This window comes from Molothrus aeneus, unplaced genomic scaffold (assembly GCF_037042795.1).
Source record: "Molothrus aeneus isolate 106 unplaced genomic scaffold, BPBGC_Maene_1.0 scaffold_30, whole genome shotgun sequence".
In the NCBI taxonomy this organism is placed as follows: Eukaryota; Metazoa; Chordata; class Aves; order Passeriformes; family Icteridae; genus Molothrus; species Molothrus aeneus.
Window position 1 is genome coordinate 718,995 of NW_027098964.1, and position 20,093 is coordinate 739,087.

General features: G+C 47.5%; 2 protein-coding genes across 3 annotated transcripts; both read left to right on the top strand.

Moving 5' to 3' along the window:
• The first annotated feature begins 420 nt into the window (after window positions 1–420).
• On the top strand, window positions 421–7,772 carry LOC136570211 (sodium channel subunit beta-1-like). Its single transcript, XM_066570710.1, has 5 exons — window positions 421–1,009; window positions 2,458–2,624; window positions 3,678–3,918; window positions 5,367–5,502; window positions 7,622–7,772. The coding sequence occupies exons 1-5, from the start codon at window positions 613–615 to the stop codon at window positions 7,686–7,688; spliced, it is 1,008 nt and encodes a 335-aa protein (XP_066426807.1). The 5' UTR covers window positions 421–612; the 3' UTR covers window positions 7,689–7,772.
• Window positions 7,773–12,375: 4,603 nt separating this feature from the next.
• Window positions 12,376–17,935, top strand: LOC136570250 (uncharacterized). 2 transcript variants are annotated; one of them, XR_010785514.1, is made up of 4 exons: window positions 12,376–12,751; window positions 14,265–14,424; window positions 16,051–16,561; window positions 16,628–17,935. XR_010785514.1 is itself a non-coding variant. In XM_066570761.1 (3 exons), exons 1-3 carry the CDS (start codon window positions 12,648–12,650, stop codon window positions 16,201–16,203), a joined length of 417 nt encoding a protein of 138 aa, XP_066426858.1. In that variant the 5' UTR covers window positions 12,376–12,647; the 3' UTR covers window positions 16,204–17,935. The 2 variants fall into 2 exon arrangements, 1 of the variants encoding a protein (XP_066426858.1); XM_066570761.1 differs by having other exon boundaries at window positions 16,051–17,935.
• Window positions 17,936–20,093: the final 2,158 nt, after the last annotated feature.

The window sequence follows — 20,093 nt, forward strand, 5'->3', positions numbered from 1 at the left end:
TGGGGACACCCTTGGGGACACTGGGAGGGACATGGGGGACATCCCTGGGGACACCAGGAGGGACTTGGGGACACCCTTGGGGACATTGGGACATGACAGGGGTCACCATGAGCGACCTGGGGACACCCTTGGGGACATTGGGAGAACCTCAGGGACACCTTGGAGACACGGGGACACCTTGGGGACACCTGGGCGCTCCTTGTGGCCCCCAGGACACGGCGCCAGCCTCGGGGACCCCTCGGGGTGGCCTTGGGGACATCGCGACACTTTTGGGGACAACGGGAGAGGCGGGGCCAAGAGCGGCTCGGTCGAAACCACGCCCACTTCGATGACGTAAATCCCTCGGTTCCGCCCCCCCCCCTCGGGCGCCGCAGTGCGCCGGGACCGAGCGGAGCCGAAAAGAGCCGGAAAGAGCCGAAGCGGAGCCGAACGCCGACGAACCGGGAGGCGGAAAGAGCCGAAGGCCGGGGAGCGAAAAAAGCCGAAGCGGAGCCGAACCGGACCCGCCTGAGGGTCCGGCCATGCCTTGAACCGGCTCCTCCGACCCGTCCCGGGCTCTTCCTCCTCCTCCTCCTCCTCCTCATCCTCCTCCTGCGGCAGGGGGAGGGGCCCATGGGCCGGGCAGGGGGCCGAGGGGAACCGGAGACGCTGAACTGGGCCCAAACTGGGCCCAACTGGGCTCAACTGGGCCGAACTAGGCCGGAGAAATCAGAACCGGGCCGGAAAGAGGCGAAGTTGTCCGGAAAGAGCCGAAGAGGGAGCGGGATAAACGAAGTGCGGACGGAGCTGTACGGAAAGAACCGAACCGGGCCGGAAAGAGGCGAAGTGGGACGGAAAGAACCGAACTGGGCCGGAAGTAAGGGAAGCGGGCCGGAAGTAGACGAAGGAAGAGCGGGGAGGGTCGGAAAGAGCCGAACCGGGGACGAAGTGGGTCGGAAAGAGCCGAAGGTGTCCGGAAATTGCCGAAGTGCCGCCATGTTGCTGCCGCTTCTCCTCGGGCTCCTCGAGGGTGAGTTCGGGACTCCCCGAATGTCACCGGGACCCCAAAATGTCCAAAAATGTCCACAAAATGTGCCCAAATGTCCCCAAAATGTCACCTGGGACCCTCGAGATATTCCCAAATGTCAACTGGGACCCCCAAAATGTCCCCAAAATGTCCCAAAATATGCCCAGATGTCCCCTGAGACCCCAAAATGTCCCTAAATGTCACCTGGGACCCCCCCCAAGTCACCTATGAGTCAAAAAATGTCCCCAAACGTCACCCGGGACCCCCAAAATGTCCTAAAATGTCACCTGGGACCCCAAAATGTCCCAAAATGTGCCCAAAATGTCCCCAAATGTTACTTGGAACCCCCAAAATGTCCCCAAATGTCCCCAAAATGTGGCCAAAATGTCACCTGGGACCCCAAAAATGTCCCCAAATCTTTGGGTGGATTTTTGGACCAAATTTTATTGGAATTTCCCAGGAATTTTGGGGGGAATTTTGGGAAAATTCGGGAATTCTTTCCTGACCCCTCCCGTTCTCTCCCCTCTCCACAATTTTGGGGTTCTGGGGGTGGATTTGGGGTCAATTTGGGGTCAATTTGGGGTCAATTTTGGGTCAATTTTAACCATTTCTGGGTGGATTTTTTGACCAAATCTCTGTCAAATTTCACTGAATTTTTGGGGAATTTTGGGAAATTTTGGGAATTTCTTCCTGACCCCATTTTTGGCATCTTGGGGCTGGATTTTAGGTCAAATTTGGGTCGATTTTAACAATTTTTAATGCTTTTTTTTACCAAATTTCCATCAAATTTAAACAGAAATTCACAGGAATTTTTGGGGGATTTTTTTTTGGGAATTTTTTTGAATTTTAGGAAAATTTGGGAATTCCTTCCTGACCTCCCCCTTTCTCCCCCTCCCTGTAATTTTGAGGTCCTGGGGGTGGATTTTGACTCCACTTTGGGTCGATTTTAACAATTTTTAGTGGTTCTTGGACCAAATTTCATTCAAATTTTAACAGAATTTCACAGGAATTTTGGGGGAATTTTGGGAAAATTTGGGAATTTCTTCCTGACCCTCCTCTTCTCCTCTGCCCCATTTTTCGGATTTTGGGGCTGAACTTTGACTCCAATTTGGGTCAATTTTAACCATTTTTGGGGTGGTTTTTTGGACCAAATTTCGCTCCAGCTTCAATGGAATTTCACAGGAATTTTTGGGGAATTTTTTGGGAATTTCAGGAAAATTCGGGAATTCTCTCCTGATCCGCCCCTTCCCTCCCCTCTCCACAATTTTGGGAGTCCTGGGGGTGGATTTTGGGTCAATTTTGGGTCAATTTTAACCATTTCTGGGTGGATTTTTGGACCAAATTTCCATCAAATTTCTACGGAATTTCACCAATTTTTTTGGGAATTTCAGGAAAATTCTGGAATTCTGTCCTGATCCCTCCCCCCCATCTTTTTCCCCCCCTCCCTGCAGTTTCGGGGGCCCTGGGGGGGTGCGTGGAGGTGGCCTCGGGCACCGAGGCCGTGCTGGGGGCGCCGTTCCGGCTGCTCTGCATCGCCTGCAAGCGCCGCAGCGAGACCCCGGCCGAGGCCGAGAGCGAGTGGTTCTTCCGTCCTGAGGGGGCCCCCCAGTTCGAGAAGGTCACTGGGAGGCACTGGGATGGGATTGGGATAAACTGGGAGGGACTGGGATGGGATTGGGATAAACTGGGAGGGACTGGGAGTTACTGGGAGGACGCTGCAGTTCCCAATGGCGCCACCAGGGGGAGCTGGGGAAACACTGGGAGCGAATTGAGGAGGACTGGGATGGGATTGGGATGAAATGGGAGGGGACTGGGATGGGATTGGGAATGACTGGGAGGGACTGGGAGGGGATTGGGATAAACTGGGATAAACTGGGAGGGACTGGGAGGGGATTGGGATAAACTGGGAGGGACTGGGAGGACACTGCAGTTCCCAATGGCGCCACCAGGGGGAGCTGGGGAAACACTGGGAGGGATTGGGAATGGACTGGAAATGGATTGGGATAAACTGGAAGGGGATTGGGAATGACTGGGAGGGACTGGGAGGGGATTGGGATAAACTGGGAGGGACTGGGAGGATGCTGCAGTTCCCAAAGGCAACACTGGGGGAGCTGGGGAAACACTGGGAGCGAATTGAGAAGGACTGGGAGGGATTGGGATGGGATTGGGACAAACTGGGATGGACTGGGGGGGACTGGGAGGAACTGGGAGGACGCTGCAGTTCCCAATGGCACCACCAGGGGGAGCTGGGGAAACACTGGGAGGGAATTGAGGAGGACTGGGATGGGATTGCGACAAACTGGGAGGGGACTGGGGGGAACTGGGATAAACTGGGAGGGACTGGGAGTTACTGGGAGGACGCTGCAGTTCCCAGTGGCGCCACCAGGGGGAGCTGGGGAAACACTGGGAGTTCATTGAGGGGAACTGGGATGGACTGGGATGAAGTGGGAGCTACTGGGAGGCACTGGAGAGACCCTAAAGAGCCCCGGGCCATACTGGGACTCACTGGGCCGATCTGGGCTAAACTGGGAGCTACTGGGAATTACTTGCGCCACAATTGCAATACCAAACTCAACCACCAGAGGGTGCCACTGAACCAAGCCCATTTCCAATCCCTCCCCACCAACCTTTACTGGTTCTTACTGGTTCTTACTGGTTCTTACCGGTGCAGATCCTGCACTACAGCCCCGAGGAGGGCGAGTGGGTGGCTCCTGGGCCGTTTTTCGGGGTGATCTCCTGGAACGGCTCGCGGGGCACGCGGGACCTGCAGGACCTGTCGGTGTGGCTGATGGAGGTGAAGCGCAGCCACGCCGGGCAGTACGTGTGCCGGCTGAAACGCAACCTGACCTTCGAGGGCTACACCTACAGCCTGGCCAGGAACCAGACCCTGCGGCTGGCCGTGGTGGAGAAAGGTGCTGGGAGGCACTGGGATGAACTGGGAGGCACTGGGATAAACTGGGAGGGACTGGGATGAACTGGGATGTGGTTGGAAGGGATTGGGAGGGACTGGGAATGGACTGGGAGGGAATTGGGTTACACCCAGAGCCTGGCCAGGAACCAGACCCTGCGGCTGGCCGTGGTGGAGAAAGGTGCTGGGAGGGACTGGGATAAACTGGGAGGGACTGGGATAAACTGGGAGGGACTGGGAGTTGGTTGGAAGGGACTGGGAGGGAGTGGAATGGAGCTGGAAGGGATTAAAGGGGAACTGGGATGGACTGGGAGGGACTGGGATAAACTGGGAGGGACTGGGAGTTGGTTGGAATGGACTGGGAGGGGATTGGGATGGATTGGGAGGGACTGGGAGGGACTGGGAATTACTGGGAGGCGCTGGGAGGACGCTTCAATTCCCAAAGCCGCCACCAGGGGGAGACACTGGGAGTTCATTGAGGGAGACTGGGAATCACTGGGATCACATTTCAATCATACTGGGAGCACTGGGCGTTACTGGGAGGGGACTGGGATCACTGGGATCAAACTGGGAGGGGACTGGGATCAAACTGGGAGGGACTGGGAATCACTGGGATCACATTTCAATCATACTGGGAGCACTGGGCGTTACTGGGAGGGCATTGGGATCACTGGGATCAAACTGGGAGGGGACTGGGATCAAACTGGGAGCAAACTGGGAGCAAACTAGGAGGGACTGGGAATCACTGGGATCACATTTCAATCATACTGGGAGCACTGGGCATTACTGGGAGGGGACTGGGATCACTGGGATCAAACTGGGAGGGGACTGGGATCAAACTGGGAGCGCTGGGATCAAACTGGGAGGGACTGGGAATCACTGGGATCACATTTCAATCATACTGGGAGCACTGGGCGTTACTGGGAGGGGACTGGGAGGGGACTGGGATCAAACTGGGAGCACTGGGATCAAACTGGGAGGGACTGGGAATCACTGGGATCACATTTCAATCGTACTGGGATCACTGGGATCAAACTGGGAGGGAACTGGGATCAAACTGGGAGCGCTGGGATCAAACTGGGATCAAACTGGGAGCACTGGGAGGGCACTGGGATCAAACTGGGAGGGCACTGGGATCAAACTGGGAGCACTGGGATTGCACTGGGAGGGCACTGGGATCAAACTGGGATCAAACTGGGATCAAACTGGGCCTCACTGGAAGCTGCTGGCCAGCACTGGGAAGGCTCCATACCCATATAAGGCAGCAGGTGGGCGTGGCTTAGGCGGGAATGGGCGTGGCTTAGCCCCAGAAGGACAATTTTACCTCCAAAACCGCGGAATTTTCCGGGCATTTTTTGGGGGGATTTTTTTGGGAACTTTGAGGGAAACTTTTTGGGGACAATTCCTGAGGGTTTTGGGAATTTTTTGGTGCCCCCTTTTCCCCCCCTGAAGCGCGGCGGGACCTGGCGTCCATCGTGTCCGAGATCCTGATGTACGTGCTGATCGTGGTGCTGACGCTCTGGCTCGCCGCCGAGATGCTCTACTGCTACCGCAAGGTGGCGGCCGCGTCCCCGCCCCCCGACAGCGCGTGAGTGGGCGGGGCCAGGAAGGGGGGGAGGCGGGGCTTAACCAGCAGGCGAAATTTGGGGGGGGAAAAATGAAAAAAAAAACGGGCGGAAAAAAGGAAAAAATTGAGGAAATTAGGAGGAAAACGGGGTTTCAAAATGGCGGAGGGGGCGTGGCTTTGGGAGTGGGGGGCGTGGTTTAAATTAGGAGTGGTTTGGGTTGGAATTTGAGGGGGAAATGTAAAAAACTGGGTGAGAATTGGGCAAAAAATGGGGAAATTGGGAGGAAAATGGGGTCTCAAAATGGTGGGAGGGGGCGTGGCTTAAGGCGTGAGGGCGTGGCTTTGGGAGTGGGGGCGTGGTTTAAATTAGGAGTGGTTTGGGTTGGGATTTGGGGGTAAATGTAAAAAATTGGGTGAAAATGGGGCGAAAAATGGGGAAATTAGGAGGAAAACGGGGTTTCAAAATGGTGGGAGGGGGCGTGGCTTAAGGCGTGAGGGCGTGGCTTTGGGAGTGGGGGCGTGGTTTAAATTAGGAGTGGTTTGGGTTGGGATTTGGGGGTAAATGTAAAAAATTGGGTGAAAATGGGGCGAAAAATGGGGAAATTAGGAGGAAAACGAGGTTTCAAAATGGTGGGAGGGGGCGTGGCTTAAGGCGTGAGGGCGTGGCTTTGGGAGTGGGGGCGTGGTTTAAATTAGGAGTGGTTTGGGTTGGGATTTGGGGGTAAATGTAAAAAATTGGGTGAAAATGGGGCGAAAAATGGGGAAATTGGGAGGAAAATGGGGTCTCAAAATGGTGGGAGGGGGCGTGGCTTAAGGCGTGAGGGCGTGGCTTTGGGAGTGGGGGCGTGGTTTAAATTAGGAGTGGTTTGGGTTGGGATTTGGGGGGGAAATGTAAAAAATTGGGTGAGAATTGGGCAAAAAATGGGGAAATTGGGAGGAAAATGGGGTCTCAAAATGGTGGGAGGGGGCGTGGCTTAAGGCGTGAGGGCGTGGCTTTGGGCGTGGGGGGCGTGGTTTAAATTAGGAGTGGTTTGGGTTGGGATTTGGGGGGAAATGTAAAAAATTGGGTGAAAATGGGGCGAAAAATGGGGAAATTGGGAGGAAAATGGGGTCTCAAAATGGTGGGAGGGGGCGTGGCTTAAAGCGTGGGGGCGTGGCTTTGGGAGAGGGTGTGGTCCAAAGGGGCGTGGTTTAAATTTGGAGGGGTTTGGGTTGGGATTTGGGGGGGAAACGCAAAAAACTGGATTTTTTGGATTTTGGGGCTTTTTGGGGTGGAATTTGTGGGATTTTTTTGGGGAAATTTTGGGGATTCTTGGCTGGAATTTCTTTTTGATTTCGGGACTTTTTGGGATGGAATTTTTGGGATTTTCTGGGGGGAATTTTTGGGGATTTTTGGGACTTTTTGGGGTGGAATTTTTTGGGATTTTTTGGGACCATTAGGGGTCGAATTTCTGGGATTTTGGAGCATTTTTGGGGCATTTTGGGATGGAATTTTTGGGATTTTTTGGGGACATTTTGGGGCGGAATTTTTGAGATTTTTGGGACTTTTTGGACCGGATTTTTTTTTATTTTGGAACATTTTTGGGCAGAATTCTTGGGATTTTGGCTGGGATTTCTTTTTGATTTTGGGACTTTTTGGGGTGGAATTTTTCTGGGGGGAATTTTTGGGGATTTTTGGGACTTTTTGGGGTGGAATTTGTGGGATTTTTGGGACCATTCGGGGTCGAATTTCTGAGATTTTGGAGCATTTTTGGGCGACATTTTGGGGCATTTTGGGGTGGAATTTTTGGGATTTTCTGGGTGGAATTTTTGGGGATTTTTAGGTGGAATTTTTTTAATTCTGATGCTTTTTGGGGTGGTTTTTTTTTTTTATTTTGGGACATTTTCCAGTGAAATTCTTGGGATTTTGGCTGGAATTCCTTTTTGATTTTGGGACTTTTCGGGCTGGAATTTTCCGGATTTTCTCGGGCGAATTTTTTGGGGACTTTTCGGGGTGGGAATTTTGGCGATTTTTGCCCTTTTTGCACCGGATTTTTTTTTATTTTCGGGCATTTTGGGGGTGGGATTTTTGGGATTTTGGGCTTCCCGGAATTTTGGGGCCCCTCCCACACCCCGAATTTCTCCCCTCCCCCCTCCTCAGGTCGGAGTATTTGGCCATCACCTCGGAGAGCAAAGAAAACTGCGGCGGCGTCCAGGTGGCCGAGTGACCCCGAGTGACCCCGAGTGACCCCTGAGTGACCCCGAGTGACCCCGAGTGACCCCGAGTGACCCCTGACCCCCCCAGGCCCCCCCCTGCAATAACCCCCCCCGGGGGGGCCCCACCCTGACCCCGCATGGCCCCGATCCCCCTCCCCCCAAGACCCCAAAATTGGGGAAAAATCCCCAAAATTTGGGCACAAAAATTCCCAAAATCTGGGGGGAAAAATCCCAAAATTTGGGGAAAAATATTCCCAAAATCTCGGGGGAAAAATCCCAAAATTTGGGGAAAAAAATCCCAAAATCTGGGGAAAAAATCCCAAAATTTGGGGAAAAAAATTCCCAAAATCTCGGGGGAAAAATCCCAAAATTTGGGGAAAAATATTCCCAAAATCTCGGGGGAAAAATCCCAAAATTTGGGGAAAAAAAATCCCAAAATCTGTGGGAAAAACACCAAAAATTTGAGGAAAAAAATCTCAAAAATTTGGGCAAAAAAATTCCCAAAATCTGTGGGAAAATTCCCAAAAGTTGGGGAAAAAAATTCCCAAAATCGCGGGGGAAAATTTCCAAAGTTTGGGCAAAAAAATTCCCAAAATCTGGGGGAAAAATCCCAAAATTTGGGCAAAAAAATTCCCAAAATCTGTGGGAAAAACACCAAAAATTTGAGGAAAAAAAATCTCAAAAATTTGGGCAAAAAAATTCCCAAAATCTGGGGGAAAATTCCCAAAAGTTGGGGAAAAAAATTCCCAAAATCTGTGGGAAAAACACCAAAAATTTGAGGAAAAAAATCTCAAAAATTTGGGCAAAAAAATTCCCAAAATCCGGGGGAAAATTCCCAAAAGTTGGGGAAAAAAATTCCCAAAATCTCGGGGGAAAAATCCCAAAATTTGGGGAAAAAAATTCCCAAAATCTGGGGGAAAAACACCAAAAATTTGAGGAAAAAAATCTCAAAAATTTGGGCAAAAAAATTCCCAAAATCTGTGGGAAAAACACCAAAAATTTGAGGAAAAAATCTCAAAAATTTGGGCAAAAAAAATTCCCAAAATCTGGGGGAAAATTCCCAAAAGTTGGGGAAAAAAATTCCCAAAATCTTGGGGGAAAATTCCCAAAATTTGGGCAAAAAAAATCCCAAAAGTTGGAGGGAAAAACACCAAAAAATACCAAAAATTTGAGGGAAAAAAATCTCAAAAATTTGGGGGGGTGGGGTGGGGGAATCCACAAAATTTGGGGAAAAAAATTCCCAAAATCTTGGGGAAAAATCCCAAAATTTGGGCAAAAAAATTCCCAAAAGCTGGAGGGAAAAACACCAAAAATTTGGGGAAAAAAGTCCCAAAAGTTGGAGGGAAAAATCACCAAAAATCCACCAAAAATTTCCCAAAATCCCGGGGGAAAAATCCCCAAAATTTGGGGAAAAAAATTCCCAAAAGCTGGAGGAAAAAACATCAAAAATTTGAGGAATAAAATCTCAAAAATTTGGGAGGGGGGAGGGAGGGGAATCCACAAAATTGGGAGGGAAAATGCCCCAAATTGAGAGAAAAAATTCGAAAATTTGAGGTAAAAAAATCCGAAAATTTGGAGGTAAAAAAATCTGAAAATTTGGAGGAAAATCAGAAAAATTCGAGAGGGAAAGTCACAAAATTTGGATGAAAAAATCTCAAAATTTAGGGGAAAAAATACAAAAATTTCTGGGGAAATTCTGCAAAATTTGGGGAAAATTTCCTTAAAAGTTGGAGAAGAAAATCCCAGATTTTGGAGCAGAAAAATTCCAAATTTTAAGGAAAATTTCCCGAAAAATTGAGGGGAAAAAAATCCCAAAATTTGGAGGGAACAATTCCCAAAAACTTGAGAGGAAAAATTCCAAAATTTAGGGGGAAAAAATACCAAAATTTTGGGGAAAAAAATCCCAAAGTTTGGGGGCAAAAGCCTCAAAATTTGAGGGAAAAGAAGCCAAAATTTAGGAAAAAAAATCCTACAAAATTTGGGAGAAAAAAAATCCAAAATTTCGACAAAACCTCTCAAAATTTAGTATAAAAATACCCCAAATTTGGGATAAAATCTTTCAAAATTTAGAAAAAAACGATCCCAAAATTGCCCTGAAATTCCCCCAAAATTTTGGGGTGAAAAATCCAAAATTTGGGATTAAAAAACCCCCAAATTTTTGGGGAAAATCCCCAAAATTTTGGGGTCAAATTCCCCAAATTTGGGGTCGATCCCCCCCCCCAGTGTGAGAGAGAGTGTGCATGTAAATGAGCTGTATGTAAATGAGCTGTATGCAAATGAGCGATATTTAAAAGAGCAATATGTAAATGAGTCAAGAGGACAAGACCTCAACAGCACTTTATGCAAATGAGGGGGGTGTGGCAATACAAGTGAGGGTGATATGCAAATGAGGGATGTGTAAATATATGTAAATGAGGTTATATGCAAATGGGACGTTGTAATGTCGATATGCAAATGAGATGGAGATGAGGGACGACAATTGTGAGCGCGGGTTATTTAATATGTAAATGAGCTGTACATAAACAAGCATTATGCAAATGAGCACTGACACAGCCGCACAAATGCACATCTCACTTAACTGCGATATGCAAATGAACCTGCAAATGAGGCGGGGCATGCAAATGAGCACCGAGCACCGTATGCAAATGAGCACCGCCGTGTCTACACATCGCTGTATGCAAATGAACGCCCGTATGCAAATGAGTGCCATAATTAACGGATTTATTGTGCCAAGCCCCGATATGTAAATGAACATGCAAATGAACATGCAAATGAGCTGGATTGCCGAGCCTCGACTCCTTGGTGTGGGTGGGGCGCCGATATGCAAATTAGATTTATGCTAATGAGGGACGCACAAATGGAGAGCCGCGGTGGGGTGGGCTATGCAAATGAGCCATATGCAAATGAGGCGGTGATGTCACTGGGGGATTTGGGGCCGAAATTCCCAAATTTTCGAGGCAAATCCCAAATTTTGGGGTGAAATTCCCAAATTTTGGGGTCCAGAACCCAATTTTGGGGTCCAATCCCGTAATTTTGGGTCCCTTTCCCAAATTTTTGGGACAAAATTCCCAAATTTTGGGGCTCAGTTCCAAATTTTGGGCTCACATTCACAAATTTTGGGGTCCAATTCCCAAATTTTGGGGTTCAATCCCCAAATTTCTGGTCCCATCCCCAAATTTTGGGGTGAAATCCCAGAATTTCGGGTCCCATTCCCCAATTTCGGGGTCCAGATCCCAAATTTTGGGTCCCCTTCCGGATTTTGGGGTTAAATCCCCAAATTTTGGGGTTCCCAGTCCGATTTTGGGGTTAAGATCTCAAATTTTGGGGTCCAGGTCCCATTTTTGGGGTCAATTCCCCGAATTTTGGGGCTCCTGGGCTCATTTTGGGGCAGAATGCCCAAAATTTTGGGTCCCATCCCCAAATTTTGGAGTCCCATCCCCAAATTTTGGGGTTAAATCCCCAATTTTTGGTTCCCTTCCCAGATTTGGGCTCAAAATCCCAAATTTCGGAGTCCAGTCCCCAAATTTCCACTCCCCTTCCCGGATTTTTGGGTGAAATCCCCAATTTTTGGGCTCAAATCCCCAAATTTTGGGTTTAAAATCCCCAAATTTTGAGCCCCCATCCCCAAATTTCGGGGTTCAATCCCCAAATTCCGGGTCCCCATCCCTGATTTGCCCTCAAAAATCCCCAATTTTGGGGTGAAATCCCCAAATTTTTGCACTCAAATCCCCAAGTTTTGGGGTTAAATCCCCAATTTTTGGGTCCCTTCCTGGATTTTTTTGGTTAAATCCCCAAATTTTGAGCTCAAATCCCCAAATTCCGGGTCCCCATCCCAGATTTGGCCTCAAAAATCCCCAATTTTGGGGTGAAATCCCCAAATTTTCGTCTCAAATCCCCAAATTTCGGGCTCCAATCCCCAAATTCCAGGTCCCCATCCCCGATTTGCCCTCAAAAATCCCCAATTTTGGGGTGAAATCCCCAAATTTTTGCACTCAAATCCCAAATTTTGGGGTTAAATCCCCAATTTTTGGCCTGAAATCCCCAAATTTCGGGTTTAAAATCCCCAAATTTTGAGCTCAAATCCCCAAATTTCGGGCTCCAATCCCCAAATTCCAGGTCCCCATCCCCGATTTGCCCTCAAAAATCCCCAATTTTGGGGTGAAATCCCCAAATTTTTGCACTCAAATCCCAAATTTTGGGGTTAAATCCCCAATTTTTGGCCTGAAATCCCCAAATTTCGGGTTTAAAATCCCCAAATTTTGAGCTCAAATCCCCAAATTTCGGGCTCCAATCCCCAAATTCCAGGTCCCCATCCCCGATTTGCCCTCAAAAATCCCCAATTTTGGGGTGAAATCCCCAAATTTTTGCACTCAAATCCCAAATTTTGGGGTTAAATCCCCAATTTTTGGCCTGAAATCCCCAAATTTTGGGTTTAAAATCCCCAAATTTTGAGCTCAAATCCCCAAATTTCGGGCTCCAATCCCCAAATTCCGGGTCCCCATCCCCGATTTGCCCTCAGAAATCCCCAATTTTGGGGTGAAATCCCCAAATTTTGGGGCGAAATCCCCGATTTTTGGCCTCAAATCCCCCAATTCCCGTCCCCATTCCCAAGCCCCGCCCCCTTTCCCAAGCCCCGCCCCTTTCCCGCCTCCCCGATGACGTCACCGCCGCCATTTTCTTTCCTTCTCTCCCCTCCCCTCCCCTCCCCCAATTTTGCGGTTTCCGCCTCAATTTTTGGGGTGCCCGGGGCCATTTTGGGGCTCCGTGACCTAAATCGGCGCCCCGATGACGTCATCACGCTCCCGAGCCGGTTTTTGGGGTGCCCGGACCGGTTTTGGGGTTTTTTTGTTTTTTAGGATCGACCTCGTTTTTTGGGGTTTTAATTAAAGGTTTGGAGGGGTTTTAATTAAAGGGGGTTTTTTTTGGGGCGCTGATGACGTCATAAGGGTGGGAATGAAGGGGTTGCGGTGATGACGTCACCGCGCCCCAAAAAATGCGACCCCGCCCCCCACACACACCCCAAAAATCCCAGAGCGGCCGCGGCCGAATTTGGGGTGAAACTGCTCGAGATCAGGCAAGGGGAAAATGGGAATTTTGGGGGAAATTTGGGGGATTTTGGGGTGCGGGAGGGTTTGGGGGAAATTTGGGGTTTTTTTGGGGGAAAATTTGGGATTTTGGGGCGATTTTGTGGAGTTTTTGGGGCGAATTTTGGGGATTTTTAGGGGAGTTTTGGGAGATTTAGGGGAGAAAATTTGGGCGGATTTGGGGAAGTTTTGGGGGAAATTTGGGGGATTTTGGGGTGCGGGAGGGTTTGAGGGGAAATTTGGGGTTTTTGGGGTGGTTTTGGGGGAAATTTGGGGAAAATTTTGGGGGTTTTGTGGGGATTTTCAAAGCGATTTTTGGGGTTTTAAGGGGAAATTCGGGGAATTTTGGGGTTTTTTGGAGGGGAATTTTGGGGGAATTTTGGGGATTTTGGGGTTTTTTGGAGGGGAATTTTGGGGGTTTTCGGGATTTTGGGGATTTTGGGATGTTTTAGGGGGATTTGGGGTTTTTGGGAGAGGAATTCTGGAGATTTTTGGGGATTTGGGGCTTTTTAGGTGAATTTGGGGTTTTTTGGAGGGGAATTTTGGGGGATTTTGGGGACATTTTAGGGGAATTTGGGGATTTTTTTTTTTGGGAAGGTTTGGGGGAATTTTGGGGTTTTTTGGGGGGGGGAAATTTGGAATTTTGGGGGGAATTTGTGGCGGTTTTGGGGGGAATTTGGGGCATTTTTAATGGGGATTTTTAGGGGATTTTGGGAGGTTTAGGGGAGAAAATTTGGGGGGATTTGGGGAGATTTTGGGGAGATTTGGGGATTTTGGGGGGATTTTGGGTTTTTTAGGAATTCAGGGGATTTTGGGGGGATTTGGGGAGGTTTTGGGGCAATTTTGGGGATTTTTAGGGGAAATTTGGGACGTTTTGGGGGATTTGGGGGGATTTGGGGAGAATTTGGGAGATTTTTGGGGATTTGGGAGAAATTTGAGGAGGATTTGAGGAGAATTTGGGGTTTTTAGGGGAATTTGGGGAGGTTCGGGGGGGTTTGAGGAAATTTTGGGGATTTGGGTTTTTTAGGGGGATTTGGGGAGAATTTTGGGGGAATTTTGGGGGAATTTTGGGGAATTTTGGGATTTTGTGGAGGCAGCGAGGGCTTGGGGGGATTTGGGTTTTTTGGGCGGATTTGGGGGAAATTTGGGGCAATTTCAGGAGGTTTTGGGGGAGATTTGAATTTTTAGGGGAATTTTGGGACTCTTAGGGTGATTTTTTTGGGGGATTTGGGGGAATTTTGGGGTGAGTTGGATTCGTGTGGGATTTGAAGAATTTTAAGAATTTTTTTTGCCTTATTTCGGGTAATTTTGGGCTATCCCGGAATACTTAAAATATTTCGCTCATTTTGGGCGTATTTTTGGCAATTTCGGGGCGATTCTGGGCCTATTTGGGTCATTCTGGGCCGGTTTTTTTGGGGTTTACCTTGACTGTTTTTGGGTTTTGCCTCATTTTTTGCCCATTTTGGCTCGTTTTTGGCCGATTTTCCCCCCGTTTTCCCCCAGTTCTGAGGCCATGGGGCGCCTTTGCCGCTGCTGCCGCCGCCGCCGGGGCCGTTCCAAGGGCCCCTCCCGGGGTCACCCCAAAAGTCACCCCAAGGGTCCCCCCCGGGCTCCCCCCAGGGCCCAGCGCCACCCCCGGCCCTGCTCCCCTCCCCCAGCCCAGGTAAGTCCCCAAATTCCCCCTTTTTTAACCCAAATTTACCATTTTTATCCCCTAAATTTTCAGTTCCTCAGCCCCCCCAAAATTCCATTTTTAACCCCCCCAAATTTCAGGTTTTAACCCCCCAAAAATCCGATTTTTTAACCCCCAAAAAATTCCCATTTTTAGCCCCAAACGTTTCATTTCTCACCGCGAAATTTCAAAATTTTTAACCCCAAATCCTGTTTTTTTCTTACCCCCAATATCCCATTCTTAACCCTAAAAATGTAAATTTTTAACCCCCCAAAATTCCCCTTTCTAACCCCAAAAAATCCAATTTGCAACCCCCAAAAATGCCGTTTTTAAACACCCCAAAATTCAATTTTTTAGCCCCAAAATCCCCACTTTTCAACTCAAAAATTCCATTTTTTACGCCCCCAAACATCCGATTTTTTAACCCCAAAAAATTCCCATTTTTAGCCCCAAACGTTTCATTTCTCACCGCAAAAATTTCAATTTTTTTACGCCCCAAATTCCCCTTTTTAACCCCAAATCCTGTTTTTTTCTTACCCCCAATATCCCATTCTTAACCCTAAAAATAGAAATTTTTAACCCCCCAAAATTCCCCTTTCTAACCCCAAAAAATCCAATTTGCAACCCCCCAAAAATGCCGTTTTTAAACACCCCAAAATTCAATTTTTTAGCCCCAAAATCCCCACTTTTCAACTCAAAAATTCCATTTTTTACGCCCCCAAACATCCGATTTTTTTAACCCCAAATTCCCCATTTTCAACCCCCTAAAATCCCCCTTTTTTACCCTCCCCAAATTTCCCATTTTTAACCCCAAAAATTCCCGTTTTAACCTGAAAAAAATCCCTTTTTTACCCCCCAAATTCCCCATTTTCAACCCCCAAAATCCCCATTTTTAACACCAAAAATCCCCATTTTAACCTCAAAAAAAATCCCCTTTTTTACCCTCCCAAAATCCCCATTTTTACCCCGTAAAATTCCCCATTTTTAACCCCCAAAATCCCCATTTTAACCCCAAAAAATCCAATTTGCAACCCCCAAAATCCCCATTTTTAACCCCAAAATTCCCCATTTTTAACCCCAAAACTCCCCTTTTTTACCCCAAAAAATCCAATTTGCAACCCCCAAAATCCCCATTTTTACCCCCCAAAATCCCCATTTTTAACCCCAAAATCCCCATTTTTACCCTCCCAAATTTCCCCATTTTTAACCCCAAAATTCCCCTTTTTACCCCCCAAATCCCCATTTTTAACCCTCCAAAATCCCCCATTTTTAACCCCCAAATCCCCCTTTTTTACCCCCCCAAAATCCCCATTTTTAACCCCAAATTCCCCATTTTAACCCCAAAATTCCCCTTTTTTACCCTCCCAAAATCCCCATTTTTAACCCCAAAATTCCCCATTTTCAACCCCCCAAAATCCCCATTTTTAACCCCAAATTTCCCCATTTTTACCCCCCAAAATCCCCATTTTTTAACCCCCCAAATCCCCATTTTTAACCCCCCCAAATCCCCATTTTTAACCCCCAAAATTCCCCTTTTTTACCCCCCAAAATCCCCATTTTTACCCCCAAAATTCCCCATTTTTAACCCTTTTTTCCCCCTCTCTTCCCCCCCCGCAGCTGCCCCGCCCACCGATGACGTCACCGCCGACGTCGCCGATGACGTCAGCCGTCCCCGCCTACGTCATTTTGCCGCCGCCGGCGCTGGTGACGCTCGGGGCTCCACGGGTGGCGCTGCTGGGGGAGCCCCAGCCCCAAATCCGCTGCTTTTAACCCCAAAAATCCGGAGCTGGACCCCAAAATCGACGCTTTTGAAAGCAAAAAAATTGGGATTTTTTGGCCCCAAAAATTGGGATTTTATAGGCAAAAAATTGGGATTTTATAGCCCCAAAATTGGGACTTTATAGGCAAAAAATTGGGATTGTTATTGGCAAAAAATTGGGATTTTATTGGCAAAAAATTGGGATTTTATAACCAAAAATTTCGGATTTTATAGCCCAAAAATTGGGATTTTTATAGGCAAAAAATTGGGATTTTGTAACCCAAAAATTGGGACTTTATAGGCAAAAAATTGAGATTTTATAACCCAAAAATTCGGATTTTATAGCCCCAAAAATTGCGATTGTTATAGGCAAAAAATTGGGATTTTTTCGGCAAAAAATTGGGATTTTATAACCCAAAAATTGGGATTTTGTAGGCAAAAAATTGGGATTTTGTAGCCCAAAAATTGAGATTTTATAGGCCAAAAATTGGGATTTTTGTAGGCAAAAAATTGGAATTTTGTAGCCAAAAAATTGGGATTTTAGAGCAAAAAGCTGGGATTTTGTAACCCAAAAATTGGGACTTTATAGGCAAAAAATTGGGATTTGGTGGGTAAAAATTGGGATTTTATAGCCCCAAAAATTGGGATTTTTATTGGCAAAAAATTGGGATTTTATAGCCCCCAAAATTGGGATTTCTATAGGCAAAAAATTGGGATTTTGTAACCCAAAAATTGGGACTTTATAGGCAAAAAATTGGGATTTTATAACCCAAAATTTCGGATTTTGTAGCCCAAAAATTGGGATTTTTATAGGCAAAAAGTTGGGATTTTGTAACCCAAAAATTGGGACTTTATAGGCAAAAAATTGGGATTGTTATAGGCAAAAAATTGGGATTTTATAACCCAAAAATTGGGATTTTATAGGGAAAAAGTTGGGATTTTATAGCCCCAAAAATTGGGATTTTATAGGCAAAAAATTGGGATTTTGTAACCCAAAATTTCGGATTTTATAGGCCAAAAATTGGGATTTTTATAGGCAAAAATTGGGATTTTTATAGGCAAAAAATTGGGATTTTATAACCCAAAAATTGGAATTTTTGTAGGCAAAAAAATTGGGATTTTGTAACCCAAAATTTCGGATTTTATAGCCCAAAAATTGGGATTTTTATTGGCAAAAAATTGGGATTTTAGAGGCAAAATGTTGGGATTTTGTAACCCAAAAATTGGGACTTTATAGGCAAAAAATTGGGATTTGGTGGGTAAAAATTGGGGTTTTATAGCCCCCAAAATTGGGATTTTTATAGGCAAAAAATTGGGATTTTGTAACCCAAAAATTGGGACTTTATAGGCAAAAAATTGAGATTTTATAACCCAAAAAGTTGGGATTTTGTAACGCAAAAATTGGGATTTTATAACCCAAAAATTGGGATTTTATAGCCTAAAAATTGGAATTTTATTGGCCAAAAATTTGAATTTTGTAAGGCAAAAATTGGGATTTTGTAACCCAAAATTTCGGATTTTATAGGCAAAAGTTGGGATTTTTTTAAAGCCCCCAAATCAGGATTTTATAACCCAAAATTTGGGATATTTTTACCCCAAAATTGCGATTTGTTACCAAAAGCTGTGATTTTTAACCCCAAAATTGTAATTTTAACCCAAATTTTGTGATTTTTTAACCCAAATTTGTGATTTTTCAGCCAAATTTGTGAATTTTGACCCAAAATAAAGATTTTCAACCCCAAATTTCGTCTCCCGGCTGCTGAAAACCAAAAAAAAAAAGGGGAAATTTTTATTTTTTACCCCAAATTCGGAATTTTTAGCCCCAAAATTGGGAAAATCCGGGGCCTTTTGGGACGGGGGAGGGGCCAAATTCGGCGCCATTTTGGGGCCATTTCGGCGCCATTTTGAGGGATGGGCGTGGCCTGAATCGGGGGCGGGGTTTGGTTTGGCCACGCCCCCTTTTGTCCCCTTCTCCCCGCCTTTAAAAGGGGGACCATAAAGGGTTACTGGTTTATACTGGTTTGTACTGGTTTGTACTGGGAGGGGACTGGGAGGGGACTGGGAGGGGATCTGGGGTTACTGGTTTGTACTGGTTTACACTGGTTTGTACTGGTTTATACTGGTTTATACTGGGAGGGGATTGGGAGGGGACTGGGAGGGGATCTGGGGTTACTGGTTTATACTGGTTTGTACTGGTTTATACTGGTTTATACTGGGAGGGAACTGGGAGAGGATCTGGGGTTGCTGGTTTGTACTGGGAGGGGACTGGGATGGACTGGGAGGGGATCTGGGGGTTACTGGTTTATACTGGTTTGTACTGGTTTTTACTGGTTTGTTACTGGTTTGGAGTTTGGGGTTACTGGGAGGGAACTGGGATGGACTGGGAGGAACTGGGAGGGAATTTGCGGTTACTGGTTTATACTGGTTTGTTACTGGTTTGTACTGGGAGGGGACTGGGAGGGGATCTGGGGTTACTGGTTTATACTGGTTTGTACTGGTTTGTTACTGGTTTGGAGTTTGAGATTACTGGGAGGGAACTGGGAAGGGATTGAGAGGGAACTGGGAGGGACTGGGACAAACTGGGAGGGACTGGGATGAAGTGGGAGGGACTGGGAGGGACTGGGAGGGAATTTGTGGTTACTGGTTTGTACTGGTTTGTACTGGTTTGGAATTTGGGGTTACTGGGAGGGAACTGGGAAGGGATTGAGAGGGGACTGGGAGGGACTGGGACAAACTGGGAGGGACTGGGATGAAGTGGGAGGGACTGGGAGGGAACTGGGAGGGGACTGGGAGGGGATTTGCGGTTACTGGTTTGTACTGGTTTGGAGTTTGGGGTTACTGGGAGGGAACTGGGAGGGACTGGGAGGGGACTGGGGGTTACTGGTTTATACTGGTTTGTTACTGGTTTGGAATTTGGGGTTACTGGGAGGGAACTGGGCGGGACTGGGACGGACTGGGAGGGACTGGTGTTACTGGTCCATACCAGTCCATACTGGTTTATACTGGTCCGTACTGGTCCATACTGGTCCATACCGGTTTATACTGGTCCATACTGGTTTATACTGGTCCATACTGGTCCGTACTGGTCCATGGCGGAGCTGCTGCTGCTGACGCGGGTGGTGCCGGGCGCGGGGGGAGGGGCGGGGGCCGCGGCCCCTCCCCCACCCCCCCCGGGACCCCTCCCCCACCCCAAGAAGGGGGCGGGGCTGTGGGGGGAGCCCCTGGCGCTGGGGGTGAGCGACTGCTTTGGACTGGTTTATACTGGTTTGTACTGGGAGGGGGGAAAAGGGGAGCTGGGGTTACTGGTTTGTACTGGTTTGTACTGGGAGGGGGGAAAAGGGGAGCTGGGGTTACTGGTTTGTACTGGTTTGTACTGGGAGGGGGGAAAAGGGGAGCTGGGGTTACTGGTTTGTACTGGTTTGTACTGGGAGGGGGGAAAAGGGGAGCTGGGGTTACTGGTTTGTACTGGTTTGTACTGGGAGGGGGGAAAAGGGGAGCTGGGGTTACTGGTTTGTACTGGTTTGTACTGGGAGGGGGGAAAAGGGGAGCTGGGGTTACTGGTTTGTACTGGTTTGTACTGGTTTGGCGTTGGGTGTTACTGGTTTATACTGGTCTATACTGGTTTATAGTGGTTTATACCGGTTCATACTGGTTTATACTGGTTTATAGCAGTTCATACTGGTTCACACTAGTTTATACTGGTCTATACTGGTTCATACTGGTTCACACTGGTTTATACTGGTTTATACTGGTTTGGCGTTTGGTGTTACTGGTTTATACTGGTTCACACTGGTTCACACTGGTTCATACTGGTCTATACTGGTTTATACTGGTTCACACTGGTTTATACTGGTCTATACTGGTCTATACTGGTTCACACTGGTTTATACTGGTTTACACT